Genomic DNA, 16074 nt, shown 5'->3' with positions numbered 1-16074 from the left:
GGGCCTCAGGGCAGCCTTTGTGTTCAAGCCGGCAAAAGCTGCCGACAAACGAAAGAGCAACCTTTCGGGTTGAGGAGGAGGTGCCGAACTGCTCCTGCGAAGAGCAGAACGAGGGCAGGTTGTGGTAGAAATGGGTTTGGAGAAGAAAAGCGGTGATTATTGCTTTCCACGGGTGGGGATCTGTTGTAGCCCCTCGTGAAACGGACTGGGGGGGCTGTTCTTCCGTTCTGAATCGGCAACTAGAAATAAACATCAGTAGTGTTGTGCACAAAATCACTCAAAAGCTCTCCCCAAATTCCTTTCCTGTCGTCTAAGCGCAGGAGGGGGCTGATATTTGCAAGTGTGGTCAGGCCAGGTGCCTGTCCCTTAAATGCTCCCTGAAGTATTATTTTGAAATAATCTTGGTGCTGCTTCAAGGGAACTGCCTAGGTTTGTTTCCCCTTAGTGTAAAGTAGACAACTTACATGGAAAGTAGGTGTAGTCAATTTGAAGGGGAAAAAAATGGGACCATTTAATCTTTACGGTGTGTTTGCGTACCTGCTAACTTTCCCCTAACCCTGTAATGTCTGTACCCTGATTAGAGGATCCTGCTGTTGAAACAGCGGAGGAAGCTAAGGAACCAGCAGAGGCAGACATCAATGAACTCTGTAAAGACATGTTCAACAAAATGGCCACTTATTTAACAGGTGAACTGACAGGTAAGGCACCGCAATACTGACCTGCAAGTGAGTTTTTGTTTCTTTTCATTTTCTTTTAAAAAAATCTGTTGTATAGTTTGTCTAAACTGTACCTATTTAGGTCATATCTAGCAAGACTGGCAGTTCAAGTCTGGCGTGTTGCTAGACTACTAACAACACTGAGATTGGTCATATTAATGAAGTCCCAGAATAGCACATTTTTCAAAATAATTCAGTGTGATATCAGCAATGTAAAAAAAAATTCTTTTTAGTCTTGCAGAAGCTTGTACATGGAAAAACAAACAAACAAAAGGGGTCTAGGTTAAGAAGGACTAGAAAAGAAGCACAACTGAGAGTGGAACATGTGCAGCTATTTTGTTTCTGAGTGAGAGCAAGGATCATACACGTTTTCCAACATTCATGCTTTAGAATAAAGTGCTGTGCAACATTAACTGGAGCAAAGTAAACTGCTCAACAAGTTAGTGGATTCTGTAGGCTCTAGTTTTGAAAAGACTCCACAGCACTACTGATTTGTGTGGACTTGAAGGGTATACGGTACAGATTACCAGTCTGGATTTGTGCTATCATTTTTGTAAACGTAAGTGTTTAACTGACAGACTAAGAGTAGAAATGTGAGGAATTAGTCAATTTTTCTCTCAAAAAAAAAAAGGCAAGTGAATAAGTATTCATCAGTCCAGTTGAGTTTTACAATTCACAAAATGTCATCTCTCTTTTTGTAGAACATTATACTAATACTTGTATTACCATCTAAACTATTCTTTGTTACATTTGGCTGTTGGTTTGAAATCTCTTGTCCTCTTGAAGAGTCTGCACCTAATTCAAACCACATCAACTTTTAATTAAAAAAAACTCTGTTCTTTTTAAGCCACCAGTGAAGACTACAAACTCTTGGAAAACATGAATAAGCTGACTAGCCTGAAGTATCTAGAAATGAAAGATATTGCTATAAACATCAGTAGAAATCTGAAGGATTTAAATCAAAAATGTAAGTAAACCAAATAAGGTAGGGGTATAACGAACAGTACACTTGTTTGGGAAATGAAGCATCTGAGTGTCAGATAGTTCACACTCCATTAGGTGCTGAAGGAAGGAAAACTGACTGAAATAGACATGCTGCTATACAATGCCAATCTTCTATATTTCTTTACAGCTATAGACTATGTAGACTAGCATGAGAGAAAAGACATCTGAATTTATGTCCTGGTTTACTCCAAATTTTGGATCTGATACGAAATAACACTTCTTTTGATTCACATTGTATCATTACTTGTGTTGAGTCTAGCCAGTACTCTTAAACATTTTGTACTTTCCTCGAACATGGCTATCAGTATCACCACTTGATTTTGGGGCAGGGTAAGGAAGGAGCTTTTAAATTCTTCTATCTGAAGAATGTAATGAGAAATTCTTGTGTTTCAAGTGTGAACTTTTTCTTGGAAGTGACTTACTGAGAACTGACAGATACAATTTTTCTGCTTTTTTAAGATGCTGCTCTTCAACCATATCTGGAACAAATCAACCTAATTGAGGAACAGGTTGCAGCTCTGGAGCAGGCAGCTTATAAATTGGATGCGTATTCCAAAAAACTTGGTAACTATTGTCCTCTACTGTTACTACCTAGCAGCATAGTCCCTTGCAAGGGGATTTAAAAGGACAAACTCCTCCTCTATTTAACAAGTCTGAGCTGCAGAGTTGCCTGTGCTGCTTTTGAGCAACTAACATTGTATGTGAAGTGGGAAGCGTTGGGAAAAGATTAATATATCAAGTTATATGGAGGTGGACTAGTACAGGTATTATTGAACTATGGCTTATTAGTGAGTCTTGATTTCTCTTTTACAATATGCACTGACCCAAATTTTAAAGACGGATGTTTAATCCTGCAAATAGAAGGATTCATAAAGTTCTACCAGGCACTCAAGTCCCCTTGGCTTAAATTAATATTAGTTGTCTGGCTTAAGCACCTGGTCCTTAAGAATTGTATTATACAGTTATATTTGCCTAAATGCTTTAGTAAAAAATGACCCTGAGTGAGACTGTAAATTAACTTGAGTTTTAAGATGTATAGCAGCTTACAGGATTCAAAGCTTTTACCTATCCAGTCCTAAAATACTGTTATTTTTCCTTCTGCAGAAGCCAAGTACAAAAAACTGGAGAAACGATGAAATTACAAGAGTCTTTAAGTTGGAGTTGGGCTATGAGTCAGACTGATTTCTGTTTAAGGTGCACAACAGCAATTCTGTATGTTGACAAGGATTTGGTTACAGCTAACGTCAAGACTGGTAACTTTTTCTATCTATTGAATACAGTAGGCTGTATTCAGGCTTAAGAGGAAAATACTATTCAGCCTTCTCAAGAGGTTCTGTTGCCTCAGTCGTTCTGCAGTGAAAAGTAGAAGCCTGTCCCTAACTCATATGTTGATACTGGCTATCTGTGTGTTAGTCCTATGTCCCACATGAAATACTCTTATCTAGGAAAAGCCCACCATAACCTATAAAGACATTTTCCCTTAGTAGCAGCAGGACCTAAACTTCATTTTTTCCTTCATTGAGCTCTGCGTTGAGAAGATACCCGGGCCTTTGGAGTTACGAGCATGGTATTGAAAACACTTCATTTTGGTATCCACCTTTATCTGTTTGAAATAGAGAGACTAATTATTATAAATTTACAATAAAACAGCTTGCTGCATTTGTCTCTCTGGAATCTCAAATTCCTGTTGGAAAGATTATGTAAGTTGTCTTTTTGTTTTTTCCAAGGGTCTGTTAATAAAGACAAACTCCTTCCAGCTGCTGGAGATCACAGAAGAGAACATGTTTTAAACTCTGCGTCAAGTATTCCTGCAGTTACATTCTTTGACTGTCTGGGCCTCAGGTGAAATTGCAAGAAGTATTGCTTTATCACATGCTCAGTGAACTTAGTAGATCTTTCTCTACTTTACCAATGAATTTTGATCCTAGTAGTTTTTGAAGAGGCGTGCCCAGCACAAAAAGCTTCTTCTCTACCAGATTAACAGTGTTCCAAATTGCTAATTTAGCAGAGCCCTTCTTACTGAACAGGTATTCCTACTCCAAGTTTCTCTTTTCCGTACCTATTGACCCTGACTAGCTCAAGCTGGCTTTTGAGTGAGTTGCAGTTGAGGATAGTACAAGTGCTGATGTAGGAAAGAAGTAGTTCAAACTTCCTACAGGCTGTTTAGAAGAATGTCTAGTCAGGTGCCAGTGTGGTAAAGATCATAATGCTGTTAGTCAGCGTACAGCCACTGTAAATAGTCAAGATGGATGCTTTTCCCTAGTGCTATTTAAAAGCAGTGAAGCAGATGACCTTTGAAAGCCTTCACCATCACTTTAAAAATCCTGAATTTAAAATAGAAAATACTATTCTGTATGGCCTTGATGTAGGATTTGAGAAAGTGTTGAGTTCGCTTGGAAGAAAGGCCTTTTTGGAATGAGCATCTTTAAAGAACGGGGTTTAAGTCTCCCGGAGGTATCCAGCCATTTGCATCTGTATTGCTTTTATCCATAGTTAGCTCACTGATGACTTTTCTACCTGTGAAAGCAAATTAGACATTTTAGTATTGTTATCAAGGCCACAGAGGTACCAACAGATGAGTTGTTATTTCTGTGTTGGAGGAAGTTATACCACGTAGAACAGCAGACTGTTTTAAAATCTGACAGATCGTCATCTTCTCAGGATTCATGGCGTGTTCGCAGTTCTGCTGGACAAGAGGATCTAGCCAGACAGACCTAAAGTCTTCGTGCCTAGAGACTGGCATTTGAATGACAGCCTGAACAGTGGCCTGCTTGGTGATCTCTGATGCTGGGAAGTGGTACCACAAGGTGGTAGACAATCTAAAAGTCCTGTTTCTCCGGTGTTTCATGCATCTGTGGATTATACAAGAGCTAGACGTGATTCAGACAGACTCACCAGTGGTTTTGATAGTACCATCCTTTGGCTTTGCCGTTGTGAAGGAGAATCACAGATGTTTGGCTGCTGATGTAAAAGCTTGAGGGTGCTGCTCGGAGCTCCTTTGTTCCCTGGAAGAATGAGGATTTTCATTACAGCATACAGCACCTGCATGTGGCTGGGAGCTTAGTCCCTGATCTCCTGTAAGTCCCCTTCCTGGCCCCTACCCGTCTCCAAGAACAGAAAAGTTGCTGATTTATATCAGGTTGGAAATGGTTCTGGATAGGTGGACATCATCTAGAGCTGACCAGCCACTGAAATGCTTACAAGGGCAGGTTCTAGGGTTGAAACACCACCACCAATCTTCCAGCCTAGTGATCTCTTTGATTCCCAGCTCTTTCTGGGAAGATGGTGCTAGAGGCACAGAGCGGATGCTGGCACACAAAGGGATTGTTCTCCACTGCAGGGATGCAGCTGGCCCTGCACTCTGGCTAGGTGCAGGGGCCAAGATGAAGGGGTGACAGAGTTGTATCCTAAGGAGTTACAATGGAGAGCTGGCCACCTGCTGTGTAGAGAATTGTGATCATCTCCATGTGATAAGAATAATATCAAGCCTTAAGTGCCAGTGACTTGTCCTATCGCATGGCAGCAAGCCAAATAAGTTCTGCTTATGGCAGATAGCCTGCAAATCAAGTATTGAACATAGAACGGAACACGGCCCGGACACGCTCCATTCTCTAATGGCAGCACACTGCCAATGTATTGGCAAGTCCACTCCCTTATTGGATGTGGACCATATGCTCAGACCCTCAATGGGAGACAGACTCCACAGATCTAAGCCGGATACGGAACTGGATGTATGGCAGCCCTGCTCTGTCTTAAGATGAGTCCCAGTCACCTTCCCTTTTCCTTAACACATACTGTCCACATTCCACTTGGGATGCCACAACTCATAGTCCCATAGTAAGAAGGATTCACTGTCACTGGGATCATAACAGCAGCCTTGCTATGTAAGTTCCTGAAGTGGCCAAGAACAGCACGGCTCTCCTCTCTGTTTTGTGTTTACATCCTGTAGCACTTCCAGCTGCCTTGGACCCAGTAGGGCGTCTTTTCGTCTTGAGACCATGGGGAGGCACTAATAGTGAAGATGTTTCAGGGCTGCTAGTCTTTCTTAATAGAAAAGAGGAGGCAGTTATGTGCCTCACCCTTCCTAAGCATGGTTTAATGTACCAAGCTCACCCTGCAGCAACAAGACTTTCCTTCCATAACATGTGCCTGGAGTGTGCTGTGTTGCCAAAGGCAGCTGTGGACATGACAACAGCCCAGTAGGAAGTTCTCCTAACATGGTAGTTAGATGTAAGGATTGTTGGAGTGTTTGGGCAGAAAGGGTTGCACTCAAGGATAGGCTAGTCCTAACTAAGCAAGAACACATTCTCAGGGGCTAGAGTTTGTCCTCTGCTCAGCAGAGAACTGGAAATTTGTGATTAAGCAGATTGTGACTGTACAAAACACCGCTCTGGAGTACACGCATAATAGCTGTAAGCCCTAATCACTTCTCAGGTCTCCGAAGACGTCTGAAAGCAGAGGATGCTGTCAGTGTCATGACCAAAATTGAAGTGGTGCCCTCTAAAACAGCATCCATGCAGCTGCTGTTTACAGGTATTGCTCCTCACCCCTCGAGGCCAAGGAGATCAAGGGGACTGAGTGACAGTGGATAGGTAAATAGGGTCACATGGAAGTAAAACCATTGTATCTCATTCCCTCTGTACTTACCTCACCTGGAGAATGCTCAGTCTGCCTGGAGCTTCCTGGCCTGCCCCATCCCACCTCTTCATAGTCAGAGGCTCGGTGCCTGGTTTGTATGTTTATAGCAAGGCAAAGAGCAGGCTCAAGAAGGTTTAAATATACTCCATTGACACCCCTATTTGGATCTGTTTTTGTAGAACCGCTGGCTTATCATGTCTTGTTTTAATCACAGGTGCATTTGATAGTTGCTTTGATGAAGAGATCCACTCACCACATGCAACCCAGCATGCTGTTGGAAGGTCTAGGAATCTGTGTGATCGGGGCATACAAAATTTCAAAGAAAAATAATATGGCGTTTCTCTGCTCATGGTCTTTCCTTGACAGGACTGCAGGAGGGCCACAAGAGGGCGATGTGTCAGCAGAAAAAAACTTCCACAAGATAAAGCAGTAAAGGCAAAGTAAGGACCAAATCTTGTTCCTGTTGAAAAAGTTGCTTTTCTACGTATGGAAAATACAATGCTATTTTAAAACTACAAAGATGAAAACCTCCAGGAACTCTGAAGATGGAAATCCGTCTAGCCATGCATTGCCAGCAAGCACTTAGTGTTTTCAGGTAAGAGAGCTAAGAAATAGCAAATTCCTTCACAAACTCTTGAGTATCCCACCTCCAGGAAGCAGAAATGGGAAGAGGAGCTTGTCCCACAAGTGACTTTTTACTGGGAGAAAATTTTAGAGACTGACTACGTGGCTGGCTGGAGGATTGTGTGACAGCGGCATCCCGATCAGGCCAAGAGCTGACAGCTGTGTTCCCAGTTCTGTCTCTGAGTAACTATTCCCCTCTCTGCCTGAGGGCCCTCTGTGTGACTGGTAGAATCCAAATCATGGCAAAGATGGCAGGTCCTTGGAGACTAGCACCACAGAAGAGACATAGCTAGGTGTGCATGAACAGCATTGTACTGGGGAAATGTATAGTCCAAAAGCAGAGGCACAACTTGGTTGCTGCTCAAACATTTCACCTGGAGAGTCTGTGAGAAGTTCCAGAGGAGGTACAGAGGTACAGGGGGAGACTAAATCTCTTCTCTTCTGCAGCATTTCCTGGTGGAAAAGATAGTAAGAAAGTAGCGGGTGCTTGAAGGGAAGAACAGGGAAGAGAACAGAGGAAAGGGAGGGCTGACAGATGAGAGTCAAGGGGCAAAGTACATCAAAGCGGTCTGTGCAACTGCTTTGGAGCTGAAGCAGTTCTTGAGGACTTGGACTGCAACTGCAAACCAGGGGGTGAAAATCAGCCTAGCAAATGCAGCTCTTCAAGCAGAAATAGAAGAGTTCGGTTCCAGAGGAAGATTTTTTCCCCGGCACCTCAAGACAGTTCTGCCCAGCTGCTCTAACAGGTAATTCTGAAGTCATCCAACTTTCAGAGCAGTACTTTGTGGAGATGTCCACAGTCTTCAGAATGGGCTCTTAAATCATTAGTGGAAACTGCAACATGTCCAACAGCTGAAAAACAGCTCTTCTAGAATGGAGTATACTTTTTAACCTGGAACTCTGTGTTCAATAGAAATGTTAAAAGATATCCAATGGGATGATAATCACAAGTGTATATGATGGCCTGAAGATAAAGACATTGTTGTATTTGCAGCATCCCATCAGAGGACTAACATATAAGCAACAGTAATAGGCAGAAGACAAGCATACTATGAAAGTGTGACAGGGTTTGTTAATGCAAGGTTTGTTAATGATTAATGTTTGTCCCTGCTTTCTGATATTATAGTAGAACAAGGTTGATCTTAAAAAAGGTCACAAAGACTTAAAAATTAAGCAGTTCATCCAAGTTTGTTGGCAGCGAGTGATTTTTTCTAACCAGTATGTTTAATCCAGAGGGAGCGAGAGCAGCTATTGGTTACTTTTGCACTGTTGTTTTTTACTGTTGGCTTCATAAAGTGAGCCTTCCAGGATGCAGCTTCAGCCCCTCCTGATCCCACATCCCTGTTCCACATTGCAATGGAACCCCTGGGAGCCACAATCGTTTTCTTGCTGGTTTGCATTGTCTGCCTCCTTGTCTGTTCAGCGTGGAGGAAGATGTCTGAAACAGGGAAGCTGCCTCCTGGGCCATTTCCTTTGCCCCTCATAGGAAACATGCTGCAGCTGAAGAATAACTTGCCTGAAGGCAAGTGGATGTAACTTAAAAGCTGTGTTCTTTTTCAGTAAATTGTTTCAGCTCAGTAAGAAGTATGGTCCTATGTTCACAATATGTTTGGGCTCCATACATGCAGTGGTGTTGTATGGACCGTATGTTGTGAAATAAGCTCTGATTGATTGACAAAGGCGTAGAGTTCAGTGGAAAAGGACTTACGCCACTCTCCCAAAAGCTCTCCGGGGGAACAGGTACTTTTCTGCGAGTTGCTCCCTAGGTAGAGGTGTTCTTTGGGGAGGATTTAACTGAGAAGTCAGAAGTGGGAAGGGCTGATGTTTCATTTAGTATAGGAGCAAAGCCTGGCAGAATCTGGAGAGACCTTTGGCTCACTGGCATTAAATGGTCCTAGTCTCTTGCTGTTGTAGACGATAGCTGTTGCATCTTGTAAGGTCTGGGTTATGACCCGGAGAGCAGATGGCTGTGGTGGCATCCTCACACAGCTTTCCACCCTACTAACTGGGTATGTCATCCCAGTGGGCCAAGTATATCCTAAGATAGCCAGGACTACTTTTCACTGGGGGCCATTGCCCTCCCTCTCTCTCCAAAGAGTTGAACTAGGAACAAAGGAAGTTCAGGCAAGCTGCCATAAAGAAACCCAGCATCTCTCTGACATGATAGCAAGTTAAAGAATTTTACTTAAAGGCACTGCATAGGGAGTAATTAAAGAGAGCAATGCAATACAGACACAATATAGGAAATCCATGCAATAAAATAGTATGAACTGTTTGCAACGTACATTTGTTCGCTTCATGGATTGCTTCACTGAGTTCCTCACTCGGGACACCCTTCGTGGGTTTGAGAACTTGCCAGTTCTTTTCTTTGTTAGTGCTTGCCCAGCTGACTTTTGCTTCTGTAGCTGCTGCCCAGCTTCTTAGAAACATCTTAGAAACTTGAGCTCACAGAGGTGCTTATGTTCTGCGAGAGGTATTTGGGAACTAATGGTAACAGTGCACAGAATGGATTAATCGAGTTTGAAAGCCACTTCTTCATGTGGCCAAGTGACAGGACATTGTGTCAGGTTTGCCACAGAAAATTCATATAGCCCTGCCTAGTCCTGCACACGAGGAAGCAATGCACTGTCTGTACAGTCCCAGCAGAAGAAAAAGTCTAGGCAACACTGAGTGCTAGCAGGCAGGGAGAGAGCGAACAGTATGGCTTCGTGGGAGATGTAGAGCTTTTCAATGATGGTTAATTTTTTAAACTGATGATTTGCAGTTTAGTGGTCAACAAAGGTTGATGAGCTAAATCCTTGTCGTGGTTTAACCTCAGTTGGCAACTAAGCACCACGCAGCTGCTCGCTCACTCCCCCCCCTCCTGATGGGATGGGGGAGAGAATTGGAAAAGCACGTGAGAAAAACTTGTGGGTTGAGATAAAAACAGTTTAATAATTGAAATAAAATGATAATGATAATAATATGATAATAGTAATAATACACAAAGCAAGTGATGCACAGTACAATTGCTCACCACCCGCTGACCGATGCCCAGCCAGTCCCCGAGCAGCGGCCCCCCCGGCCAGCTTCCCCCAGTTTATGTACTGAGCACGACGTCACATGGTATGGAATGTCCCTTTGGCCAGTTTGGCTGTGCCCCCTCCCAGCTTCCTGTGCACCTGCAGCCTTCTCAGTCGGTAGAGCATGAAAAACGAGAAAGTCCTTGGCCAGTGTAAGCACTACCTAGCAACAACTAAAACATCGGTGCCTTATCAATTTTGTTCCCATCCTAAATCCAAAACACAGCACTGTACCAGCTACTAGGAAGGAAATTAACTCTATCCCTGCTGAAACCAGGACAATCCTATTCATTAAGCATTTGAATTTTTTAAAATCTGATCCTTAGTCTCCCAGAAGGTGGTAATACTACTTGGTGCTAAAGCAGGTTAACCCAGATGAATTGTGAGCAGTTTTTGGTTACCATTGCACTGCTTTTTGTACCACAGGTGACGCAAACTGAGGCTTCCAGGTCACAGCTTTAGCCCTCCTCTAATCTCAAAGCCCCACTGCGTGTTATGGTGGAATCTCTGGGAGCTAAAGCTGTTTTCTTGCTGGTTTGCATTGGCTGCCTCCTTGTCTTTTCAGCATGGAGGAAGATGTCTGGAACAGGGAAGCTGCCCCCGGGCCATTTGTTTTGCCTATTTTAGTCATGGCACAGCTGAAGAGGAAGTATGGAATGCTTTCTTCTTTTTACCTGGTGAGAAGACTTGTAATAGTTGATCCTCTTTGGTGTATGGCGATAAACTAGATGATATTTTCATATCTCTTTCTTTTATTCATATTTCTGTGATTCCGTGACATTTGTGACTTTTGCCTTTGCAATGCCATGCTACCAACTCATGGTATGTGTAGCTTATTAATACTTTGAAAGGAAAGAAGTTGTGCCTGTTTCACATAAACAGTTAATACCGTTGTGGTAATATTACAGTTGCTGTCTTTTTCCACATAGTGCAGATTCAGCTCTCTGTCTTCACTGTAATCACTATAAATTATACATTGCAGGCAATGTGATCAAGTTAGGAAACACCAGTCCTACATCTGTACATGTATGCTTGGTAACTCATGTAAACTCTTTTTATTTTTTTTTTTCCTAATTGTAACATTGCTGTAGTGATCTTTATGCGCTTCATTAAATAATGGGAAGATGCAAGCTGCCATTCATCTAGTAAATGGCACTGGGGGGATGCCAGTATTACTTAATTTGCCCTCTTTTGCCACAATGGACAGCTCTGTAACCACAGTTGGGGTTCTGGTAGGTCTCGTAGGGTCAGTCCAGCCTTCTCCCACATTGTTACTGAGAATGGAAGTTTTATAGGTCATTGGCCAGCTCAGTCTTCAAGCTATAATATATTTCATATAAGCGAGTGAAATGAAACAGTCAGATATGTGCAAGACTTGGAAGACATTTGGGAGTATAAGCTTTGTGGAGGCAGGTTTTTCACTAAAAGATGTTTTTCTGGGATCTCAGAAAAACAACAATTCAGTGTACTACTCCTTTATTTTGCAATATAAATTGTAATTTCACAAACCTTCATTATAATCACACAGGAGAGGACCCATCTGCCCAGTTATTAGTAAACTCCATCCCCACCACAGGAGACAATATGTGTTGGGGCAAGAATACAGTAGATGATCATCTTCTAATAGAAAAAAACCCATTGTTTTATGCTTACCTTTACGAATAGGTCACAAACAAACTGAAAATACAGAGGAGAGAGGTACCTCAAGCAGAGTCTGTGGAAACCCTGGAGTACAAGTGTCTGTTCCTGCTGTGCTGAGAGGATCAAGCCATAGGGACAGCAGCAGGAGGGCTCTCAGAGCACTAGTCCACACACCCTGACATGTCAGGTTCCTATCTGGCTCCTGACGTCCCGAGCTAGGGGAGGTAGGTGCGGAGGAGAGCCTGTATAATTTTGCACAGGGAGCTGTCTCCTTCCCTATGCAATTGCCTACTCTGTCTCTTGTTTAGAGCTGGCTGTGGTGATTATAAAAGCACCATACACTTTTCTTTTCTGAGCATGTTTCTCTCCATAAAGTGTCTAGCAAATGATCAGGAAATTACTGTCATTCAACCAGAGCTTTCATGAGTTTGGGAACTGGCAACTGTCTTCACTTGGCTAACGTGGAAGAAAAGAGACCTCATAAGGTCGGGGAATGTTTGCCAGAGTGCTGACTAATGGGGAAATGTCAATGTCCTTGTGATCCACAACAGGTTTCAAAGTAAAGTTCTGCAGGATGGCTGTTAAAAATATGAATAGCTCCATCCGGGCCAGACCTTCTCCTGCACAGATGCGTTTTCCTGCAAGCAAAAAATAATAAAAAGTGAGGTGACAGTTGAGTATTTTGCTGGTAACTTATTTTAACCACTGTTCCGGGAAAGTTCAGACATCTCAGAATGGACAGACAGCACTGCAGCGTTTTGGGGAAGCAAATGAATTAAACTAGAGGCTAAGTGTCTAGAACAATGAGAGTGCTCAGTGGGCAAAGGCAGTTTGAAGGCTTCAGTTTCTCATGTTCTGTTGCTGTTTGATGCTAAGTTTGGAGAGAGAGAAGTTGCATGGCTGAGTCCCACTTCATACATCTCTTCTTGTCGAATGCATTGGAGCAGCTTTTGTGATTGCTAAAAAAGGAAGTCAACTGAAACTCTAGTACAGGGGTTAGAGCTACCCAGAAGTGACTCTGGCAGATCACCAGACTTCACTGTACAGACCATGGTGATGGAGCCAAAATCTTCAAAGAGGTTCTGGGAGAGGATAGTCTAGGATCTGAAATAGAAAGAGGTCTTACCTGCAGAAAATGGCATGAAGTAGTCACTCTTTTTAAAGGAACCATTCGCATTCAGGAAATGTCCTGGGTCAAATTTTTCTGGATTTGGGAATTCCTTGCTATCATGCAGGACGGAAGTCAGCGTAGGGAATATCATAGTGTCCTGAATTAACAAAGAGAGAAGAAAGTTAAAATGGAGACATGCTAAAGCAAAGTAGCATTGAGAAGTTCCCAGAGCTGAATAGAAGGGTAGTCATAATTTAACCAGTTTAATATGAGCATTTAATGAATAAAAATGTGTGCCATTGGTATGGCAAAGATTTTTTTTAATGAATTTTAATGGTGATTCTGATTAGAGTATTTAATATTTCTTCCAAATAAATTAGAACTTTGCTTACGTTTACACAAAAAAAATAGAAAGCTCTATCTCCCTCTTCACATAGAGGATGAAAAGTCTTTTTGTCTTCAAATGTAAGGGGTTGGACTCAATAACTTCCAGAATCCCCTTCCAAACAAAATTATTCCAATTCTGTATCACATTTCAGTGTTTTTGAAAATAAAATAAAATAAAATACAATGACTAGAACACATCATTGTTTTCAAGAGATTATGACCTTTCTCAGACACAGTGGAACAGACCTTGGGGATAAAATAGTCTCTCAACTTGGTGTCTTTGATCACAGTATGTGGGACATTAAGTGGAATGAAGTCAATGAATCTCTGGATTTCATGGACCACAGCATCTGTGTAGGGCATCTGGCTCCGATCTGCCATGCAGGGGCTTCGGTCTTGGCCAATCACACAGTCAATCTCCTTTTGAATTTTCTCTGTTAGGAAACAAGTTAAGTGTTGAATGAACAAGTCCCCCATCTGTTTGCTTAAACCTCTCCCCATATTTACAGCAAAACTTGCTTTTAGCGCACCAGGAATAATATCTCTTTTCTGTGAATAGAACTAAGACTAATACACATTTCCACAGGGCAAATACATGTTTCCTTAGTTGGGGGACCATTGCCACATGTGGTAGTGACAGGAATTGTCCAAATTGATCCCATGACCTATTAAAAAGTTCTCAATTATTTATTTCCTTTTCTATTACCTGCTATCTCTGGGTATTTCTGGAGAATCAGAATTCCATGTCTCAGTGTGGTGCTGGTGGTCCCTGTTCCTGCAAAGAACAAGTCGAGCGTGGTTCTGCTCAAGGTCTCAACGGTGAATTCTGAGTGACCATTCCCTTTCTCCTGGAGAAAGATTTGGCAGAATGTTTTGAATTACAGAGCTAGGCAGTTTGTTTAAAAAGGAAAGTCCTGTACCCATAATGTATGTTTTTAAACACATCTAATATCCTTTCAAAAATAAGACACTCACTCTCCAGAACACCAGCATTTATGGTACTTTTACTAAATAATCTTATGAACCTTTTTTAATATGGGAGCAGTATTGAATTACATCAACCAGGTTGGTCTTCAGCTTTCCTAGCTTTGGCTAGTCAAAGATTTTTTTTAATGAATTTTAATGGTGATTCTGATTAGAGTATTTAATATTTCTTCCAAATAAATTAGAACTTTGCTTACGTTTACACAAAAAAAATAGAAAGCTCTATCTCCCTCTTCACATAGAGGATGAAAAGTCTTTTTGTCTTCAAATGTAAGGGGTTGGACTCAATAACTTCCAGAATCCCCTTCCAAACAAAATTATTCCAATTCTGTATCACATTTCAGTGTTTTTGAAAATAAAATAAAATACAATGACTAGAACACATCATTGTTTTCAAGAGATTATGACCTTTCTCAGACACAGTGGAACAGACCTTGGGGATAAAATAGTCTCTCAACTTGGTGTCTTTGATCACAGTATGTGGGACATTAAGTGGAATGAAGTCAATGAATCTCTGGATTTCATGGACCACAGCATCTGTGTAGGGCATCTGGCTCCGATCTGCCATGCAGGGGCTTCGGTCTTGGCCAATCACACAGTCAATCTCCTTTTGAATTTTCTCTGTTAGGAAACAAGTTAAGTGTTGAATGAACAAGTCCCCCATCTGTTTGCTTAAACCTCTCCCCATATTTACAGCAAAACTTGCTTTTAGCGCACCAGGAATAATATCTCTTTTCTGTGAATAGAACTAAGACTAATACACATTTCCACAGGGCAAATACATGTTTCCTTAGTTGGGGGACCATTGCCACATGTGGTAGTGACAGGAATTGTCCAAATTGATCCCATGACCTATTAAAAAGTTCTCAATTATTTATTTCCTTTTCTATTACCTACTATCTCTGGGTATTTCTGGAGAATCAGAATTCCATGTCTCAGTGTGGTGCTGGTGGTCCCTGTTCCTGCAAAGAACAAGTCGAGCGTGGTTCTGCTCAAGGTCTCAACGGTGAATTCTGAGTGACCATTCCCTTTCTCCTGGAGAAAGATTTGGCAGAATGTTTTGAATGACAGAGCTAGGCAGTTTGTTTAAAAAGGAAAGTCCTGTACCCATAATGTATGTTTTTAAACACATCTAATATCCTTTCAAAAATAAGACACTCACTCTCCAGAACACCAGCATTTATGGTACTTTTACTAAATAATCTTATGAACCTTTTTTAATATGGGAGCAGTATTGAATTACATCAACCAGGTTGGTCTTCAGCTTTCCTAACTTTGGCTAGTGCTGTTAATTCTGTGCTTAAAAATCCTTGATAAGAAAATGGACGGGATAGAATGAAGTTGATTTGCCAAGAAAAGCACGTTCCCCTCTGTATTTGCAAAAGCCCAGTGCCCTGCCACAACTGAAAATAAGCTGGGATTCAAGCAGTGGTTTTCTTATAATCCAATAAATCTCTTGCTCTTACATTACCTGTTCCATTTTGTTAAGAAAAGCATCAATAAAATCTCGAGGACAAGTGGGATCCAGGGTTTTCTGGTGTTCCGCTATGATTTCTAAAGTAAATTGATCAACTTTTTCAGTATTTTTTATCATTTTTTTATGAGGCCCAGGTAAAAAATCCATGACAGCTGGGAAGAAATTGTATAGCTGTAAAAATAAAATGATAGAAGAGCACATTCTAATTAATGTGGATACAATAAAATGTTCCCCTAACTGTAACTATGAATGTGGGGCAGTTAAACTGTTTTGGAACAGTAGGTCTTTATTATTCAACTGGATTTTAATGCCTTTTACTTTATGGTTTCACTATATTCAGGGATAGACTTCATCTGAGTGACTTTTGCAATGATATCCTTCTTTGGACATACAATGGCAATTCCATAAGGTAAGAAAAAGCAGCAGGAA

The 16074-nt window shown here is 41.6% G+C and overlaps 2 protein-coding genes across 5 annotated transcripts in view; one reads left to right on the top strand and one right to left on the bottom strand.

Moving 5' to 3' along the window:
* The first annotated feature begins 586 nt into the window (after positions 1 to 586).
* On the top strand, positions 587 to 3479 carry BLOC1S2 (biogenesis of lysosomal organelles complex-1, subunit 2). Its single transcript, XM_009322391.1, has 4 exons — positions 587 to 698; positions 1564 to 1683; positions 2181 to 2285; positions 2826 to 3479. The coding sequence occupies exons 1-4, from the start codon at positions 656 to 658 to the stop codon at positions 2855 to 2857; spliced, it is 300 nt and encodes a 99-aa protein (XP_009320666.1). The 5' UTR covers positions 587 to 655; the 3' UTR covers positions 2858 to 3479.
* An 8571-nt stretch (positions 3480 to 12050) lies between these two features.
* Positions 12051 to 16074, bottom strand: part of LOC103915550 (cytochrome P450 2H1-like) — an 8945-nt gene continuing 4921 nt past the window's right edge. Inside the window, exons 5-9 of one of the 4 annotated variants that reach the window (XM_009322388.1) lie at positions 15640 to 15816; positions 15062 to 15203; positions 14602 to 14789; positions 12813 to 12954; positions 12051 to 12324 (exon numbers count right to left, since the gene is read on the bottom strand). In XM_009322388.1, coding sequence (XP_009320663.1) covers positions 12143 to 12324; positions 12813 to 12954; positions 14602 to 14789; positions 15062 to 15203; positions 15640 to 15816 — 831 coding nt within the window. In that variant the 3' untranslated portion in view covers positions 12051 to 12142. Of the gene's footprint in view, positions 12325 to 12812; positions 12955 to 13430; positions 13619 to 13890; positions 14033 to 14601; positions 14790 to 15061; positions 15204 to 15639; positions 15817 to 16074 lie in introns of all 4 variants that reach the window. The other 3 variants (XM_009322386.1, XM_009322387.1, XM_009322389.1) reach the window with 3 other exon arrangements.

The sequence above is a fragment of the Pygoscelis adeliae genome, unplaced genomic scaffold, assembly GCF_000699105.1.
Source record: "Pygoscelis adeliae isolate BGI_AS28 unplaced genomic scaffold, ASM69910v1 Scaffold244, whole genome shotgun sequence".
NCBI lineage: Eukaryota > Metazoa > Chordata > Aves > Sphenisciformes > Spheniscidae > Pygoscelis > Pygoscelis adeliae.
The sequence above is the reverse complement of the archived record's forward strand: the minus strand, read 5'-3'. Positions and strand labels throughout refer to the sequence as shown.